General features: G+C 43.9%; 1 protein-coding gene across 1 annotated transcript in view; it reads left to right on the top strand.

Annotated features, from left to right (window-relative positions):
• TNPO3 (transportin 3) overlaps positions 1-20,358 on the top strand; it is a 2,808,908-nt gene that overhangs the window by 432,924 nt on the left and 2,355,626 nt on the right. Inside the window, exon 4 of the mRNA XM_044088630.1 lies at positions 5,937-6,080. Within this exon, the coding sequence (XP_043944565.1) occupies positions 5,937-6,080 (144 nt within the window). The remainder of the gene's footprint in view (positions 1-5,936; positions 6,081-20,358) is intronic.

Raw genomic sequence — 20,358 nt, forward strand, 5'->3', positions numbered from 1 at the left:
TCTGACATCTGGGGCAAGAAAGACTGAGGATATGACGTCGGTCATGCGCTTAAGTACTACGACGTACTGACGTCAGTTCTAGGCGACAATGACCGACGCCAGCCCAGCTCTTTGGTATTCGGACCGATCGAGGACAGCGGACTACCCACAGGTCATGACTGCAGCAATGTAGATCCTCGAACATCTACATTTATGGTAGGTACAAAACTGTACTTTGCCTTTTTGGATGTCTTATTGAGTAAGACCTTGCATAAAAACAGCTGTTTTGCAAACATCTATAGAAAAGACACACATTCTAATGCCTTCCTTCATTTTACTAGCTGCCACCCTTTGGTCTAGAGGAGGTCTGTAGTAAAAGGACAATTAGTCAGGGCTGCTCGTATGGTGACTAGGGAAGTCGACTTTTCACGAGAATGTGATAGGTTAGGAAATATATTCTCCAAAAGGGGATATCCTACCCAACTGATCAGGGAACTAACCATGGAGGTAAAAGGGAAAAGATCGAGAGGCCTTTACCAACCCATCCTGTTTGATATACAGGAATTAGGTCAACAGGACTCCCATGTTAGTGATAAAATCACAGAAAAAGCTTCTTTGGTCGGGGTTAACCTAATCACGAAGTTTAGTTTGGATGGTTATAACATCAGAGAGATCATCTATAAAAACTGGGAGATTATTAGATCATGTGCTGTATTGACCTGTAAACTGAAAGACCCCCCCTAAAGTAGTGTTTAGAAGGGGCAACATCCTCAAGTGTTTATCAAAAAAGAAAGAAAATAGTAGGCAAAGGATCGTAAAAGTAGGTATGACTAAATGTGGTAGATGTACATATTGTCCGTACATGGACGTAAGGGAAAGATTCAACATCAAGGGCGGTGGACTATATGACCCCACAGAGATTTGATTGTAATACAAAAGGTGTGGTTTATTTGGCGTGCTGCTAGAATTGCCCTGTTTTCTACATAGGGAAAATAGACCGGAAATTTAAGGAAAGGGTGTATGAACATCTTTGCAGCACCCGAACATTGAGTCAGGACAGCACAATTGCTAAACACACCGTAGACTGTCCTACACATTAATTTAAATTTAGAGCTATAGACTCAATAAAGGTGGATGAGATGAGAGGAGGTCCTAGTTCTTTGATGTTGGAAAAATTAGAATTAATGTGACAAATATGGACCAGAGCCTGCCAGTACCCAGGATTGAATGAATATTATTCAGTCAAATGTATATTAAAACTGAAAAGTCTAGCAAGATGACGGAGATTAATAGCTGAGGGGGGACACCTTACTTAAGGGTTGGGGACTAGGTTCAATACTTTTATTCAGCAAACATATTTATATTAATTCTTGACATTTTTGATTTCTATATCACTATGGTTGAATTTAAACTTAACTTTTAACATCTTTAGGACATATTTATTATGTGCAGTCACACCTTTGTGTAGTTGAAGGAGTCTTTATGTACATTTTTAACATTTTTAATATATTTGGAAGTTTAAGAGTTTTTAACATTGGCATAGGATTTTATTTTAAAGTGTGAAACACTTTAGAGCACCCGACTGCAATGGGTTTAATTGACCATACCGCTATCCTGGCTTTGGGTGTTCATGTGGAATAGGTTACAGCGGAGCTTACTAAGTACAGTACTGTTGCTTTAAATGCAAACTCCTCTACGTAGTGATGTTACATATTCTCGTAACTGAAAAGGTGGAGGTGAATCGTAACAATTAGTCAACAATGATAAAAACAGTTCAACTATTTTTTATGACTGTAGGACAAAAAACATTTTTCCAACTTGGATATTGTAATTATCAAAAGAATGTTGGTTACTACCCGAGTATGGATAGACAGGTAACATCAACTGCTTTATTTCAGTTTGCGAATGTATCAGTTGTAACGGACTGCATTTAACTAGTTATGTATCCAGCTAGCTGTTGTTGTGTCTTTCGGCTTTTCCTGGTTAGGGGTAGCCACAGCGGAACTCTGGTCCACTAGTGATTGGTAGTTGATTTTTACGTGCCGAGTTACCAGCCCTGACGCACAACCTTCAGTGAAGGTACGCCCATTCACGCATGTCTCCATGCAGAAGACGCTATAGCTGAGAATTGAACCGGACAGCGCCTTACTGTGAGGCGACAACGCTACCGTCATACTAAATCGAATATGGATTTAATGTTTTAGTGAAGGTTTGTTCGAACCTTAGGTTTAAAGCTGCTGTAGTAAAGTCTGGAATGTTGAGATTATTGACTGAAGCATTGCATTTGAAAATGTGAATGTAAACAGGATTGCAGTACTGTTTGACACTGAATTGCAAAGCTATCATATTGAAATGGTTGGTGTTAATTTAATGAATTAATTGAAGGAGTGTTAATTAGACATTGGGTAGGGTATTTAATGAGTTACTTTACACTTGAAACTTTGTCTGAGGAAGTCTCACTATCAGTGAAACGAAGAGCGCTTTACGTTATTTTTGCTGTTTGCTGTTTTTAAATAGACATGTTCGTATTGTGGACTTAGCTGCTAGCTACACCTTAACTTTGTACTGGAAAAGCTCACGCTTCCTCCTTTTGAACCTGCTGCCTCCGCAGAGTTAAAATTCCTCTCTTGGAAAACAGCCTTGCTTTTATCCATGACTTCAGCAAGAAGAGTGTCTGAGTTACAGGCACCGATGGCTGTGGAACCCTTCGTTATTTTCCATGCTGACAGGGTTTCCCTCAGGACTAACCCATCCTTTATGCCTAGGCTGGTGTCCAGCGTAGCTCTAAACCAATCCATCCATTTGCCAACCTTCTTCTCTAATCCTCCGAATAAAGGGGAAAGAATCCTGCACTCCTTGGATGTGCACAGACAGCTCAGGTTCTACCTTGACAGACTAAGCCTTTCAGAAAATCTGACCAGCTGCTAGTCAGCTTTGCTACATGGGCAGAGGGTAAGGCCATTTCAAAACAAACCATTTCCAAATGGATAGCACACTGCATCCATTTCTGCTACAAGCACCATGGAAACCCTACCCCACAGGGGGATCAGACCACATTACAGTAGGGCTACTTCCACCTCTACAGCATTTCTCTGGGGAGTCCCTACCAGGGACATTCTGGAACCTGCAACCTGGAGTTCTGTACACACCTTCACCAAACATTAGCACTTAACTATCTTTTTTTAAATCCAGGGCTGGATTTGCTACAGCAGTGTTGCAAGGCCTACTAGCCTGCCCCAACACTTCTTGACTGCCTCCACCCTTCCTCAGCTTTGGGAATCAACCCAAGTGTGATGACTGCAACAGTGAAACACAAAGAACGTAGTACAGTTGTGTACACTTGCCATAAATGTAGATGATGAAATGTATTCACTTTTGCAGTCCTGGTTTCCCTTCCTCAAGCCCCCTGGCTTTCTCTGTCTTTCTACATCTCTTCTCTATACCATTCCTAATAGCACTGGCGTTTACTTTTTACTGGTGGTGTTCCCCACCATGTACCAGCTCCCTATTTGGGGCCTCCTGACATTTGGGGCATGAAAAACTGATGTAATGGTGTCGGCTGCCTGTTTTATACCCCTGACGACCTGACGTCATGGAAAAAGTGACAGCATCTGATGCAGAAATACTAAGACTCTGGTATTCGGGCCGACTGAGGGCTACCTGCAGGCAGATAACCCAAGTGTGATGGCTGCAGCAGTGAATACACTTGAACATCTACATTTATGGTAAGTGTACACAACTGTACTTCTGTCATACGCCTGTCTCTCCAGTAGGTGTTATTGCATTTGTGCTGGCTGCTTTTCTTTGCACAGCATGGGTGAGCTGAGGTGAGCTGATATAAGTCTGTGACTTTAAGTCCCTCCTGCCCAGCTCTTCTAGTGTCTGAGCCACTGATTGATCTTAGATCATCGTGGTCGTAGTCAGAGCTGCATCCAGTAATGCCACAGAGGTGGGCTTCAGTGTTACATTTTTAACTTGCCCGTGTTTTTTTTACTGATGGACCACTTGCATAGCTATGTCATGCCATAAAGCTGAGGTTGTAGCACCCATAGCACCCCCCCCCCCCAGGACACACCAGTGTGTGATTTTTATATTTATGCTTGCTGGCCATCTAGGTTCAAGGAAGTCATTGTTCCACTGTATTCGGCATTCATCAGACCTGTCTTTGAGTACAGTGCCCCTTTTGGTATGTACCTTACCAGGCATATCCAAGAATTGGAACATCCATGGAGGTTCCTCACTAAAAAAAATTACAGGACATAAGTAACATGTTCTATGTAGACAGCCTCAAGGCCCTATCCATCCCTGTATTCTCTCTCCTATAGGCTGTGGAGGGGAGATCTATGACTGGCATGTAAAGCATTGTCAGACCCCACTCTGATGGACCTCCTGCATATCTGCAAAACAAATAGCACCATAATTACCCATTCTAAAGCCTTAAAAACCTGACTTGTAATATAAATAGGACCTTCTGAAGAGACAGGTATGTATCCCAGAGACTACATTTTCTCTGGAACAGGCTGTACATCCACGTGAAGCAGAGTTCTTCCCTAACCCAATTCAACTGTAACCTGGGCATTTGGATGGGTAACAAGAAATATATCAGTGGTTTGGCACCTTTGTCTATAATGAGCACAGATAGCCTGTAAATTCTTCATCTTCCAGGCCCCTGCTTGTACATGTTTCAACTCCCAAGCCGCTGCTTACACTTATCAAGGGTACCATTTGGGATGCATGGCTAAGCTTAAAAAGGCCATTGTGGTAGTTCATATGTGTTTGCTAGGCTATCGGGCCTGGCCATATTTGAGCCCATTTATTTTTCTGTGCCTCAGCTCAGAGGAGAGAGTCATTTGAAGGGGACATCATACAGGAAGCTGTAGGGTGTTTGTACTCTTACTGGCATTTTGGCAATGGTGACATTTGTTATACAGTGTCAGTCCCTCCCCTGCATAGGAGAGGTGTAAACCCACATCACCAAGGCTACAGTGCCTTCCCCAACATGCTTCTGTGCACATATGTTGAAGACTACCACATTTGAGGCTTGTTGAGCCAGAAACACACTGCAGGGTTGCATTTGCTTTGCCAATCCTCTGAGCAATTGTGGCATCTCATGACCAGGACTTGCCGCCCTGTCCCAGGATAAGTATGTTTTTCTTCCACTAGTTCCAACAGATGCCTGAGCTGTTAAAGTTGAGTATATGTTATAGTCAAGGCTTTACTAGGTACACCAAGTGATTTAGCTTAGGTGGCAGTAATTTGAATAGAAGCAAAACCATAAAGTATTAGTGTATCTGATTTTAGTGTGAACTTAAGTAAAATAAGAGCACATCTCTGCAGTCTGCCGTGAAGATGTTCAGAAACATTAAAATGTACTTTTCTGTGGAGTAGTGTTTATGATCATAAAGAACAGTTTGTCTGCTTAGGTTTGGCATGCCATCACTACACAAAAGTTTGAGAGTCTTACTCTAGTTATTGTGCGAATTTCTAACTGAACATTAATTTGGATTTAGTGTTGGCAGTATAAATTTCAGAGAAATTTGTGGTAGGCAGATTGTCATCAGTCCTTGGATGCGTCCATAAAATACACATGCATCAAATATAATTGCTAGAACTTGTAACATCCTTCCTTAATTAGCATATTTCCAGTCTGTGTGTTACAGTGTTGTCTTCATTACATTTGTTTCCTGTTGCATTATTTAAATGATGATTTTTTTTTGTATTTCTGTATTTGCTTATTCTTTATCTTAACAGCATTATTTTCAGATTATTCTGCATCTGTCTTGCACATGTGTGCCTTTATTTGCGTTGTTTAGCCTTATGGCCCAGGTAATTGCTGAAAAGGATCCTGTAGTCTTATCCCTCCATCCCATTTAACAAACTACAGATGAATCAGCCACTCAGTAGGGTACCACTCTTGCTTTTTTCGTACTGCTATGAGTTTTTCCCCTTTTTTTCAGATGAACTGTGTGGAGAAGGCAGGAAGTGATGAAAAAATGTTGATAAAGATATTTCGCTGTTTAGGAAGCTGGTTCAACCTTGGGACGTTGGACAGGAACTTCATGGCAAAAAATAATTTATTAACAATTCTTTTCCGGGTTCTGGTAAGTACACCGACTAATGCACAATTATTCACTGTAGAACTGGCTCATTGTTTGGTTTTGCAGGTGTTTTTGTATCTTGATTTAAAAAAAGAGTGATAGTGAGGTCTTAGGTGATTTGTTTATACAATGGGTTAAGGCCACAATAAAAAGAATCCTCTCTTTGTATAAAAAAAGAAACAACAGGCTGATTTCTCCTGTGGCATCACTGTGGTGTCAGGAACCTCTTTCTTTGCATAGGTGTCTTGTAGCAGTGTAAATAGTTTGTGCTTCGTGATCACTGACATAAATCATTGTGTGACCTGCCTTTATCTGAGGCGGGTGTGTGTGGGCAGTAATACAGTAGTTTTATTGGCTTGTCACTCACTGTGCTTTGCAGGGTGAGTAAGCTTAATACTATTCAGCTGGCATCTCTATCTTTAACATCTGCTGTTATGATGAGTACTTCCCACAATTGTATTTTTTTCCTGCCATTGAAATCTCCCCGGAATTTTGTGGGCTTGTCTTGTGCTAGTGTGCTGTCTGTTATTTGGCTCATACTAGTGTGTATAACATTGATGTTGTTCACTGCTTGGGGTGGTTGCTCAGTCCATTATTTTTTGCTGCAAAATTGTCATTAAAGATACAGTGGATAGGGAGAAAAACGGCTTTAGAGACCTTGCTAGTTCCATATGGCCAAGTGAGGTTCTGTCTTTTGTATCCTATCCCCTAATATGGAATTCTCACTTGTCTTGACTGTTGTGGAGATAGGTCATGGTATACAAATCTCTGTTGCTACACAGGCCTCAGGCTGGGAGTACTGGCTCCCAGGTACCACTGAAAGATATAATCTTGGTTGTCCCTTCAGAACTGTGTGAATCTTTGTCTACTCTGAAAATTCTGATATATGATGGAGAGCCAAAGGGCCTTTCAGATGCATTTACTAGGCCCATATGCAAGATGGTTTGAATTTTCGATGTTATGGTATCAATGTTTTGAAATTAGGTGTTATGAGTTTTCGATGTTTTGAAGTACAACCATTGCATGCCAGGGACCATCTGCTCCAGTTATGCCTTTGACTGTGTATCTCAGTCATCTACAAGTCTCATCTCTCTCCCACTCAAACACTGGAGTTTATATGTGCTTGTCTGAATATGGTTTCTCAAGTGACTTGCCTCCCTCAAGCCACCGTCCTAATTTCTCATCAGTTACCACTAGCCAGGTTAGCCTTTCAACGCCTGGGGTCAATGGTGACTTCTGTAACCCTTCTGCCTCTAGCAGTATTCTGTACGAGAGCACTGCAGTAGATCCTAATGATAAAACGGTGTATGAATTTGCAATCCCATGACCTTCCCTATTCAAATACAGATTTGCAAACTGCATATCTCCTAGTAGATTTACGCACCAGAGGTCTCCCAGGTTGTTCTACCCTTGCCCAAGGCCAAAGTGGCCACTAATGCTTCCCAGTTGGGGCTGGAGGCATTACTTTGGACAGACAGTACTAGGCACTTGGTCCCCCTTAGAGGCAAACCTTCAAATCTCTGTCCTAGAAATGAGGTTGGTTCTCCTAGCATTGAAGGCATTTCATGACACACTCCCTCAAGGGACAGTTACCATACAGACAGACATCTCAGCGGTTTGGGATATTAACAAACTGTGGGGAATCACACACACTCCATTGTGTTTGGATGAATGAGATTGAAGCAGTGGGGGCGATCTTTCCCCTGGATGTATGTTGCTAAAAGAAAGCAGTTGAAAGTGCATTGTTCCAGCAGACAGACTGTGCAGGTCTATTCAAATGCCTTACGAGTGGTCTCTCAATCCTTTTGTAGCTGAACAGATGTTTTCACCAGTGGGGCCAATCAATCTACAATCACTATGCCTCTGCCCACAGTTTTAAATGCAGCAAGTGTTTTGCCCTATTCCCCCCCAGAGAGGGAGTTACCGAGAGGCACTCTTATTTACAATTGCCCCCCCCCCCCCAGTCTCCTATGTGCTTATCCAGCGATGCCTCTCATACCCAAATCTCTTCAAAAAACGTGTCCACGGAAAAGCAAGGTGATCCTCTACTCCATTCTGGCCTCTCCAAGTGCTGTTCCCTTTCCTTTGGCCTCATCTGATGTACCCTCCTCGGGATCTGGATCCATTCCCGGATCTACTGTCTCACCCATCCAGACTTCCTGACCCAGGCATTCAAGCCCTCAAGCTAATCTTATGGTTTCTCCACTTCCTTTGATGCCTAGACAGTATCGGCTTTCCTCCCAAGTACTACGTTATCATTGCTTCTAACCAAAAGGACTCCACTAGGAAGTTATATAAGAACATTTGGAAAATATTTTCTATTTAGACCAGTGAAAGGCACCTAGACTATTTTTCAGTATCCATCCCAGCAGCATTATATTTTCTGGCCTGCATTTTGCATGCTGTGCAATTTATTCCAGGATCTAGGTACAACTGGCTGCAGTCTCTAATTATCACATAAGTAAGGATCATTTATCATTGGCTTCACTTAAGCTATGCAGAGCCTTTCTGAAAGGTACATTTTTATTTGGACCACTTGTTAAGGATCCTGCTTCCCCCTGGGATTTGGCAGTCCTCCTGCAGGCCCTTGTGCAACCTCCTTTTGAACCAGCAGCAGATGTTGACTTAAAGTTTCTGTCATGGAAGACCATATTTCTAGTTGCCATTACATCTGCTAAACGAGTGTTTGAACTCCAAGCCTTGTCTGCCCAGTCACCTTATAGTCTTTTCATAAAGACAGGGTTTCTTTCTGCACCAACACTTCCTTTCTTCAGAAGGTGGCTTCTGAATTTGCACTTAACTGGTCCATAAATTTGCCAGATGTTCTTCGTGTTTCACTGTTGCAGTCCTCACATATGGGTTATCCGGCTTCTGGTAGCCCTCAGTTGGCCTGAATACCAGAGTCCTTGGTATACGACGTCAGCTGCCGCCGGTTGTAAAACTTATGTCAATACGTCAGGTATAAAGGGAGGCAGCCGACGCCATTTCCTCAGTCTTTCTTGCCGCGGAGCCTGAAGCAGATGCAATTCACACTAGTGCTAGTCGGCTGTTTACCTTAGTTTCGCTTTCCGACTACCATGTTGAAGACTCCTTCAGATAAGTACCCTGTTGGGGATCCCCTTTTCTTGCTTTAACGAATGTCAGATAAAGTTATTAACTGTCTTGCCTGTGGAAAACAGATTCTGCACCGAGATTTCCATTCCAATTGTATAACTTGTTTGGGCCTTGAGCATGACATCCCTAACTGCGATCTCTGTGTTTCCTTTAACCCGCATACCATACGCTGTAGAGCTAAGATTTTGTATAAGCATACCATACGCTGTAGAGCTAAGATTTTGTATAAGCATTTTGGAGTCTGGCCTACGTTAATCAGTATGGCATCTTCTGGTCTCCTGTCTTTGGATATACCTAGGAAACCGCAATAGGCCTAAGGTTAAATCTACTGACGATGCACCGGTGAAATTGGTAGTCAGCACAGCGGTACTCAGGTGCTTTCGCAGCCCCTGCAGTCCGCAGATTTTCAGCCGCAGGCCTCTGCCGAGACCTTTACGGAGTCCTCCATGCCACAGGCTATTTTGTCTTCAGACCCACCGCCTGTCGCCGCTTCAGATGGGTCCAGAGCCACTTTGCAGACACCGGCTTCTGACACCTCTTCTTTTCAACATAAGACTAGAACCAGACCGACTACCTTAATTCAGACGTCTGCAGTTGCTAGGCCTCCCGCGTTCCTCCGGATTGCTAGTAAACCTTCCAGCCGCAAACCTACTCACAAGCAGGCATCGACCTCCCCTCTTGTACCTCAGTCCCAGTTGGTAAAGATGGCTGGTGATCTTCTTTTCCTGATTAGGGGCTCTCACCCCCCCCCCCCTTCAAAGAGGACTAGGGAATTATCTCCTGATATTTTGTGTGTCAGATTCTGAGATTTGCAGTATGTCTGCTGGTGAAGAAGGAAATTCTCAACTTTTTTCTGGCTTTGAGGATTCTGATATGGAGGACTCTATCCCTTCTGCCTCCCCTCCAGAGGATTTTTCATTTGGGGATACTTTGAATACTGTTAGGGAGCATTTTAAATGGGAATGTCAGGATTTTCCACAGTCTAAGAAAAGAATCAGGGGCTTTTTAGATTTGCCACAGCATAAGCCTCTGGCTATACCTCCAGTTTTGGAAGTTGTGGATGATGTTTTCATGGAAAAATTCTTTAACTCCTCATTCTGTTCTTCCTGTCCCCAGAAAACCAGATGGGTATTACAGGGTTTTTGAATATCATCAATTCCTTAAAAACCCTACTGCTGATCCAGAAATAATTTCTCAAGGCCCCAAGTGTGTTAAGGTTACTATTGCTAAAAACCCTGTGCCTTCTGATAAGGAATCTAGGGCTTTGGACAGGTGGGGGTAAAAAAGTCTATACTTCTGCAACTCTTGCCATTAGAAACATGAATTGTCTTTTTCATATGCTTAAGTATCAGCAGCATACTTTGGAGGTTATTAAGGCTTCTTCTTTTTCTCCTTTCGGCTTTTTCCCAGTTAGGGGTCGCCACAGCGGATCACCTGTCCGCTCATGATTGGCAATGGAGTTTTACGGTGTCGAGTTGCGAACCCGGCGCCCAACCTTCCACAGAAGGCACACACATGCACACACTCACTCCTAGGGCCAATTTAGAGTGTCCAATCCACCTACAGCATGTCTTTGGGATGTGGGAGGAAACCGGAGCACCCGGAGGAAACCCACGCGACCACAGGGAGGACATGCAGACTCCACACATAAGGCACCCCAGCCAAGGATCGAACCGGAGAGCCTCTTGCTCTGAGGTGGCAATGCTAACCGCTGCACCACCGCGGCCGCCCAAACCTGGAGAAATTCCTTCCATGACTGAGATCAAAAATTTACAAGACTTACTGAATTCTGCCACTTTAGTTAATAAGCATTCACTTCATTGTGGTTTTGACACTTTGGAGGCTTCCTGCAGAGCAACAGCCACTAGTTCCGTAATTAGAAAGCATGCTTGGCTCAGGGAGCAGCCTCTTTCTGAACCAGTTAAATCTAAATTGCTGGATGTTCCTTTGCACAAAGACAATCTTTTTGGTAATAAGGCTGTAGGTGTACTAAAGAAGTTGGAGGATAAGGCAAAATCTATGCAAGCTGTAAAAGATTTCCTTCAGGTTCAGCCTCCTTGGTTTAGTAGGCATTATCCTTCCAAGAATTGGTCTTTCCCTGATCCTGGCAAGCAGGGTCGCTCTAGGCCTAAGGGTTTCAAATCTTCCAGAGAGCAGGCTTCTGCCCCTCAAAGGGCTAAACAAATGGCATTCTTCTTCTGCTAAATCGGGGAGTTCTAAGCCAGCTTCCCAAAGCAAACATTCTCAATGACTCTGGCCTTCTTGTGCCTACCACTGCGAACCCAGGGTTTCCTTTGGGGGGAAGGTTAGCCAGGTTTGCAGAGGTATGGTCTACCATCACAGACTACAAATGGGTGCGCAGTATAGTAAACCAAGGTTACAAGTTTTATTTTCATACCTTCCCTTTTTTACAAGGATACCCAGAACTCTCAGGGCAGAGGTAGAAACTCAAAATGTTCGTTTCACTGTTGCAGTCATTACATTTGTGCAATCTGCTGGCAGGTTGCCCTCAGTCGGCCTGAATAACAAAGTCTTGGGTCCTGCATCAGTTGCTGTCTCCTCTTCCATGATGTCTGGTCGTCAGGGGGTATAAAACATGCAGCCAACATAATTTTTATCAGTCTTTCTTGCTGTGCGGTGACCGAAGCAGAAGCAAGTGCCGGTCGGTCGACTTCTGAAATTTTCATTTTCGAGTTTCAAGTCTTCAAACTAAAGCCAAGTACCCCGTTAGGGAAACTTTTTCTTGCTCCTTACCGATGTCAGTAAAAGTTAATAATTGCATTACGTGTGGGAAGCAAATACCTCATAAGGATTTTCATTTGTACTGTATTCCTTGCCTAGGCCCTGATCACAACATGCTTTGCTGTCGGTTTTGTGCTAAATTTAACCAACACACTATTAAGCGTCGGTATATTTTTGCTTCTAAATATTTTGGTTCAAGATTTAACTACCCTGAAATGTCGTTGGTTAGCAATCCGACTACCGGAGTTCACAAAAAACGCAAGGAAAAAGACAGAGAGACCGTCGAGGTCCAAAACCGATGAAGCTTCTCATAAGCCAGTCGCCGGTACTCAGTGAGGTGCTTTCGCAGCCCCTGATGCCTGCTACTTTTGAGTTCCAGGCCTCTACCGAGACCCATTCGGAATCCAGTATGCCACGAGATTCTGCAAGTATTGAACCCACGGATGTCTCTCCCTTGGATAGGTACAGAGCCGCTGAGCAGGCACCGGCTTCTGAGGGTGTTTTCAGGCCTCAACGTTTGTGTATTAAACTGATGCCACCATCAAAAACAAGGCCAAAATCTACTTCTGTGTCTAAAAAACCGACGCATGAGCCACATGCTCAGGCCCCTATGCCTAAAAAACAAATGATCAAAATGGCTGAGGATTTAATTACCTTGATCAGGGGTTCCCAACCCCCCCCCCCCCTCCCCTGTTAAGAGGCCCAGGCAAGGCACTGATTATGAACCTTCAGGTCAGGTTTCCATTTCTTCTGATTCCTCTTCTGATCAGGAATTTTCTATTCCACCTTATGAGGACTCTGATGCAGAGGAGTCCATCCCTTCTGCTTCTCCTCCTGAGGATTACTCTTTTGGAGAGGCTTTGCATACTTTAATGGAACATTTTCATTGAGAGAGTCAGGACTTCACAGAATCCAAAAAGAGGCTTAGGGATTTTCTTCTACTTCCTCAGCATAGGCCTTTGGCAATACCTCCTGTATTAGACATTGTTGATTGTTTTCTCGGAATCAAGCGTGGCTCCTGATTCCCTGCCTCCGGCTCCTAGTAAGCCAGACAGAGATATTAAAGGCCCAGATGTTCCACCCAATCTCTGGGAACAAGCAATCATAGAGGTTCAAAAATTGCTAGAAAAATGAGTCATCCAACCAGTCACAGCAGACCAAGTTGGATGCGGAACTTACTCAAGATTCTTTTTGGTACCAAAGAAAATAGGGGACTGGAGACCTATCTTGGACCTCAGCAGACTCAACCAATTTGTAAAGAAAGAAGTTCTGAATGGTCAAGCTTCAGTCCATTCTTCCCTTCCTAGGGAAAGGCGATTGGATGTGCTCCATAGATCTCAAGGACGCGTACTATCACATAAAGATGAACAGATGCTCCAGGGAGTCACCTGCATTTCTGGCTGGGAGCCCAGTCATTACCAGTTTCGAGCCCTGCCCTTTGGTCTCACTACAGCCCGCAGGGTGTTCACCAAATGCATGGCAGTGGTCATGGCTCACCTGATTCGTCTAGGATTCCAGGTGTTTCCATACCTAGACGATTGGCTCCTCACTGCTACCACCAGGCATCAATTGATTCAGGCAACACAATATACTCTGACACTCTGCCATCAATTAGGCATTACAGTCAACTTCGAAAAGTCTGCCTTATTGCCCTCGCAGCATACCGTTTTTATAGGAGCAGAGTTAGATACCTCAACCACCACTCTACGTCTTCTAATCGAAAGAGTCTCACTTCTTCGCCAACACTTCATCTCACTGGTGTCAAAGAACAAAGCTACAGCAGCAGAGGTCTTGAAGGTAGTAGGGTTGATGGTGGCAGCAATCCTGGCTGTACCACTCGCAAGGATGCATATGCGAATCCTTCAATGGCTCCTCTTCCCTCAGTGGTCCTACCAAAAGCTACCGATGCACTACATGATTCTCATCACAAATTCTTTCAAGAGGGACCTTCAGTGGTGGTTGACGTCTCTTCATGTTACAATCGGAAGACCATTTGCCCCCCCCCCCCCCCAGTAGCCACTGTGACCATGGACGCTTCCCTGATAGCGTGGGGGGGGGGGGGGCATTTTCAGGGAAAGACTGCCCAAGGCATGGACGGATCAAGAGTCACATCTGCATATCAATGTTCTGGAGTTGAGAGCGGTACTTCTGGCGTTGCAGTACTTTCAGGACTCTCTTCCTTTAGGGACAATTGCAGTTCAGACGGACAACATGTCAGTGGTCTGGTACTTGAACAAACAAGGCGGAACCAAGTCTTACCCCCTTTGTCGAGAAGCACTCCTGGTATGGCAATGGGCTGTGTCATCCCACCGTTTTCTGATAGCAACGCACATCCCGGGGAAATCCAGTGTGATAGCGGACAAGCTAAGCAGGGCAATACGTTTGCCTCATGAGTGGTCTCTCAACCAACGAGTTGCGGATCTGATTTTCCGCAAATGGGGCCAGCCTTGCTGCAGCCTCTTTGCCAGTCAAATCAATACTAAATGCAGAAGCTACTTTGCTATAATACCACCTTCGGGACGTTCCTCGAGAGATGCACTCGTACACGATTGTCCTCCTGGTCTCCTATATGCGTTCCCATCTATTCCATTGATACCCAGGGTTTTACAGAAAGCAAAGTCGCTGGGAAGGCCAGTTATCCTCATAGCTCCCTACTGCCCTCGACAGATTTGGTTCCCCTTCCTTCACCATCATCTACTGGAGGATCCATGGATCCTGGACCCAGTTCCGGACCTTCTGACACACCTGTCAGGGGACCTCCATCCTTCACTGTAGTTCCTAAAACTGACTGCTTGGCTAATCCATGTCCCTTAATTGCCAGGCTTCATTCGCTCTCAGATACAAGACAAATCCTTTTGTCTTCTCACAAACCATCCACCAGGAAACTGTACTGCAGTAAGTGGAACAGGTTCTCAATTTGGGCCAATATACAGAAATTCGACCCTTTCCGAGCTCCTGTATCGTCCATTTTAGAATTTTTGACAGATTTTTAAAGGAGGAGCAGCAGCTGCCACAGTTCGAGTCCAGTTAGCCGCCATATCAAATTTCCACCTTGGATTCGATGGGTTGAATGTTATGAGCCATAAGTTATCTAAGGCTTTTCTTAAAGGTGCCTTTCACATGAGACCCCTTGTCAAAATTCCTTATTCTCCCTGGAATTTGAATTTTATGCTGTCTCAGATTATTCTCCCCCCTTTTGAACCAGCACCTTCTTGTGATCTCAAATATTTGTCCTGGAAGACTATATTTCTGGTAGCCATTACTTCTGCCCGCAGTGTGTCAGAACTTCAAGCATTATCTGTTAGGCCTCCTTACATGATTTTCCATACTGATAGAGTATCTCTCAGAACAAACCTCTCCTTTTTGCCTAAAGTCTGTTCTGAATCCAATATCAATCAGGTCATTGAGCTGCCAGTCTTTTTTCCCAACCACTGATTGGAATACATGCTGCACAAACTTGATGTACACAGACAGCTCAGATTTTATCTTGACAGAACTAAGGAGATTAGAAAATCAGATCAACTTTTTGTATCCTTTTCAGAAGCCAGAAAAGGTACTCCAGTGGCTAAAACAACTTTATCTAAATGGTTATCAGATTGTGTATCCTTTGTTTATGCGAATGCTAGCATGCCATTGGCACACAAACCTAAGGTGCATTCTACCAGAGCCGTTTCTACGTCTTTTGCCTTTCAAGCTGAATTGCCCCTTGACAATATTTGTGCTGCAGCCACTTGGTCTAAGCCTTATACCTTTATCACACATTACAAAGTAGATAAGGCTTCCAGGGATAGGTCTTCCTTTGGTTCCATGGTACTGAAAAACGTACTTCCATGAGCCATCCAAGATTGAGGGTGCTAGGGACGCTACGCATCAGTGAGAATAAACGGCGAGATTTAACTTCACATAAAGAAGTTATGTACTTACCATAACGTTCCATGTGAGTTGTTTATCTTGCCTTTATTCTGATGTCCCTCCCTCCTTCCCCCTCCTGGCTGACAGTTGAATTAGAGGCTAGTACCATCCTGGGTATTCAATACTACTTCTTCCCCTTCAGGAAGTGCTTCCTTGTAGAAATAAATAAAAGGGTATATATACTCGCAGCAAACAAGATCTGAGGTAATTCCAGCAGTGCATTGTGGGATAAGGGGCTTGGTCTCGAGCTACTGGCAAACATTGACCTTTGCTATCGGCCGTGTCGACGCCGAGGATCGACTCCAAACCCATCAGTGAGAATAAAGGCGAGATAAACAGCTCACATGGAACGTTATGGTAAGTACATAACTTTTTTCTCTTTTCTATTATACAGACACTATTCACCAACGTGTCCATTGCTTTTTTGTCATGCTCTCTTCATCTGTCCTTGGTATCTACTCTTCTATTTTTCACTAACCTTACCTCATACCACACTCAAATAATCCACCAACCTTATTTTCCAACATCCTCTCACTTAATCACCCATTTCTAAAATCACCACTGCTATTCTATATCAGCCTCACTCTTCTGTACAGAATATACTCTGTCCAGAATTAAACAGTCTCCTAATATTTATCAGTTCTACAGGACAAAACAAAAGTATATCTCTTCCTACATTTTATTATTTCCTCTGCGGCTTTTTCACACTTTACTACTCCCTGGTGGTGATCACCCTAATCCTGGTCCTCTAACATACCTGCTTCTTCAACTGCCCCACAAATCCCTCTGTGCACTCCAAACCTAAATTCAAAGCATATCTCCTCCTACTTTGTCATCATCCACAGTATCCTTAAGATAACAGAATGTCATTCATGGATAGCCCATACACCCCTAACATAGTTACTCTTACAAAGACTTGGCTTAAACCACATAACTCTGATACTGAACTTTCTTCCCCCAGGTTACAATATTCTAGGCTTTGATAGAACACACAAAAAGGGAGGTGGAGTTGCTATTTTGTACTCAGACCTCCTTTCTCTTACCCCCACTTTCTAATCCTCCTTCCTTTTACCCTGCTGAGCTTCGTATTGCCAACTTTAAACCTAACAGCCACAAAACCATAACAATAGTTGCCATTTGCATACCACCTGATGATAATATACCCCTACTTGAACAGATTCTAAATTGGATGTCGGACCATATACCTAATGACACCATAATACTTGGAGATGTTAATATCAACTGGTCTGCTCTCTGCTCTAACTCCTCTACCAGCTGCATTAATCTTTTTCTCTACACGCAGCTTATCTCATCTCCCACCTTCCATCATAAACCTACCAATTCTATTTTTATTATTGACTGGATTTTACTCTCCAACCTTAACCTGTGTCATAAGCCTGATACACTACCTGACTCAAGTCAGCGATCACTGTCTTATTTGTATTCTTCAGCTCTCTCCCGACAGCTCTAGACCCCACAAATTCAAAGAATGTGGAAACTAACTTTCATTAACCCTGTGACTTTCAACAGTACTCTCTCAGCTATAGATTTATCCCCTCCTCTTTACCTTATCCATTGATGAGGCTGTGTCACATTTTAACTCAATTTTCCTTAACATACTCAACTGTCTGGCTTCTCCTAGCACTGAGTTAAATCCCACAACTCCCCCTATTAAGCAACTTTACTTGGTCTCTTAGACTAAAAAGAGACTCTGCCTGGAAACTTTGGTCCAAGACTAAATCTCCCTCTAACTTCCAAAGTTATAGGAAACTTCGTAACATCACCAAAAAACATTTAATAATGATAAAAGACATTTCTACCTACTATCTCAGTGTACACAATCTAGAAATCCTAAGAAGTTTTGGAACACTGTAAAGCAAATACTCTACCCAGGCAATCCTTCAACACCTAATCCCTTTCCCAACAATACGCCCTCTGAAACTGTGTCCATTTTCAGTTCTTACTTCATTGACACCATAAGCAGACTTTCACAGGCTTTCAACCCAACTAATCTCTTATCCCCTACAGCTCCCCATCAGCAACCCCTTCTTTTCACTAAGACCAGTTCCTACATGCTACATTAAAAAACTTCTCAAACTTAAAACTTGCTCCCCATCTGCTAACAATCTTCCGTCTTTCTTCCTAAAAATTGCTGCTACAGCTGTAGCATACCCCGTCTTCACCCTTATAAACTGCTCTATCACTCAATCTACTATTCCTTCTTTTTGGAAACAGTTCTATACTATACCTATTCACAAAGTTGGAATTTCCACATATCTTTCTGTTGACATGATGTCCTTCATGGATGCATCTGCAGTCATAACAACTGGGTTGTCCTGTCGTCAGGCAGCCCTGCAGTCGGCCGGATTCCAAAGTCCGGGTCCGGCTTCGGCTGATGTCGCACTCCACCCAACGTCATCTCTGTTGGTCTTCGGGTATAAAAGCATCAGCCGACGCCATTTTCCTCAGTCTTTCTTGCCGCGTGGCGCCCGAAGCAGAAGCTGTTCGCAAGTGCCGGTCGGTCGGATCCAGAGATTACTTCTACCGAATACTACCTCGAAGACTTCTAAAGCTAAGTACCCCGTTGGGGACTCTTTCTTGCCTCAGCCGATGTCAGAAAAAGTTAACAATTGTTTAACCTGTGGGAAACAAATACCTCATAAAGATTTCCACTCTTACTGTCTGCCTTGTTTAGGCCCAGCCCACGACGTAGCAGCCTGTTCGGCCTGTGCTTCTTTCAACCGACTTAACGCTTAGGCGCCGGTCGGAGTTTGCAGAACAGTTTTCGGTTCTAATTTTGCGTACATTATGCCGTCGGATCCTCCGACTACCCAATCTACCAAAAAACGCAAAGATAAAGACCGACACTCGCGGTCCGTGGTTTCGGCCGAAACCATGGTTAAGCAAACCGCGAGTGTCTCGGTTTCGGCCGAAACCGAGAAAACTGATCAAAGTACAGCTGAACCTATTCCTACAACTGAGGCCCCTGCTACAACTCTTGAATCGACCTCAGAAATTTTACCCACTACGGTGGTTGACTTATCAGACACCATCCCCTTGGATGTCTCTACCCCAGCACGTGGTGCTGCTAGGCCTCCAGCAGCCATGTCCATTAAGACCTTCGCCAGGGCTAAAGCAGCCAAGACTACTAAAACAGTGCCTGTTAAACCCCCCACATCCAGGCCCTCTTCTAGTTCTCAAATGCTTACTTTGGCAGAAGATTTAATTTCTTTAATTAGAGGATCTCAACCTCACCCAGACAGGGCCTCTCAGCCCCCAGAGAAGAGACCTAGGGCAGAGCCCCCTGAGCCAGTGTCTTCTGATGATTCTGCTGATGAATCAGACATAACTGACCAGCCAGAGGCTCCCTTCTCCAATTTTGAAGATTCTGATGCTGAAGAATCCATTCCAGCTGCTTCCCCACCAGAAGAATTCTCCTTTGGGGAAACCTTGCATGCCATGCGAGAACAGTTCCAATGGCAGCAACAGGATTTTTCAGACTCCAGAAAAGACTTAGGACCTTTCTGCACCTCCCACAGCACAGGCCCTTAGCTATACCTCCTGTTCTCTCTGTGGTGGATGATGCTTTCAATGATGTTTGCTCCGCTCCAGATTCTTTACCCCAGCCCCTGCCAAACCAGACAGATTTTACAGGGTGCCAGATACTCATCACCACCTTTACAAGGCCCCACTTGCAGACCCAGAAACTATATCCCAGGGTCCCAAGGCAGTAGCGACCACAGCTAAAACCCTATCCCTTCTGAAAGGGAAGCAAGGTCATTAGACGGATGGGGTAAAAAGGTCTACACTTCAGCTACTCTCTCAGCTAGAGCTTTAAACTGTCAGTTTCACATGATACAATACCAAGAGTTTATGCTTGATCAGTTAACTAAAAAACTAACCACTGATGAATCTCTTGATAAGAAATATGTATTAGAGATGGTAAATAACATACAACAGGTTAGCAACCATTCCATAAAATGTGGCTATGATGCACTGGAGGCTTCATTTAGATCAGCCATGACAGGCACAGTGATAAGAAGGCATGCATGGCTAAAGGAACAAGCTTTACCGGATCATGTTAAAGCTAAGTTGCTAGATGCTCCTATGGACAAGACAAGTTTGTTTGGTACACCTGCCCAGCAGGTTATGAAGAAAATGGAAGAAAAGGCAAAATCTGTTCAAACTGTTAAAGATTTCTTGCAGGTTCAACCCCCAAGCTTTAGCAGGAACTGGCCTGCCAAAAATTGGTCCTTTCCTGACTCCACAAAATTTCAAAGGGGCAGGAATAGACGTTCCAGAGGCAGAAACCAATCCAGAGGAGGTGCCTACAGAGGACGACAGTGGCAAGGTAACAACAGAGGCACAGACACAGCCACTGCCACTACATCAGCACAACCACAGTGACTTAACCCTAAATCCGCCTACCAGGGAACAAATAGCAGCTCCTCTAGGCGGAAAGTTAACCTTATTTTCAAAGAACTGGCACTACATAACAAAAGACAAGTGGATT

The sequence above is a fragment of the Protopterus annectens genome, chromosome 11.part0 (assembly GCF_019279795.1).
Source record: "Protopterus annectens isolate FY-2018-M chromosome 11.part0, PAN1.0, whole genome shotgun sequence".
Lineage (NCBI taxonomy): Eukaryota > Metazoa > Chordata > Ceratodontiformes > Protopteridae > Protopterus > Protopterus annectens.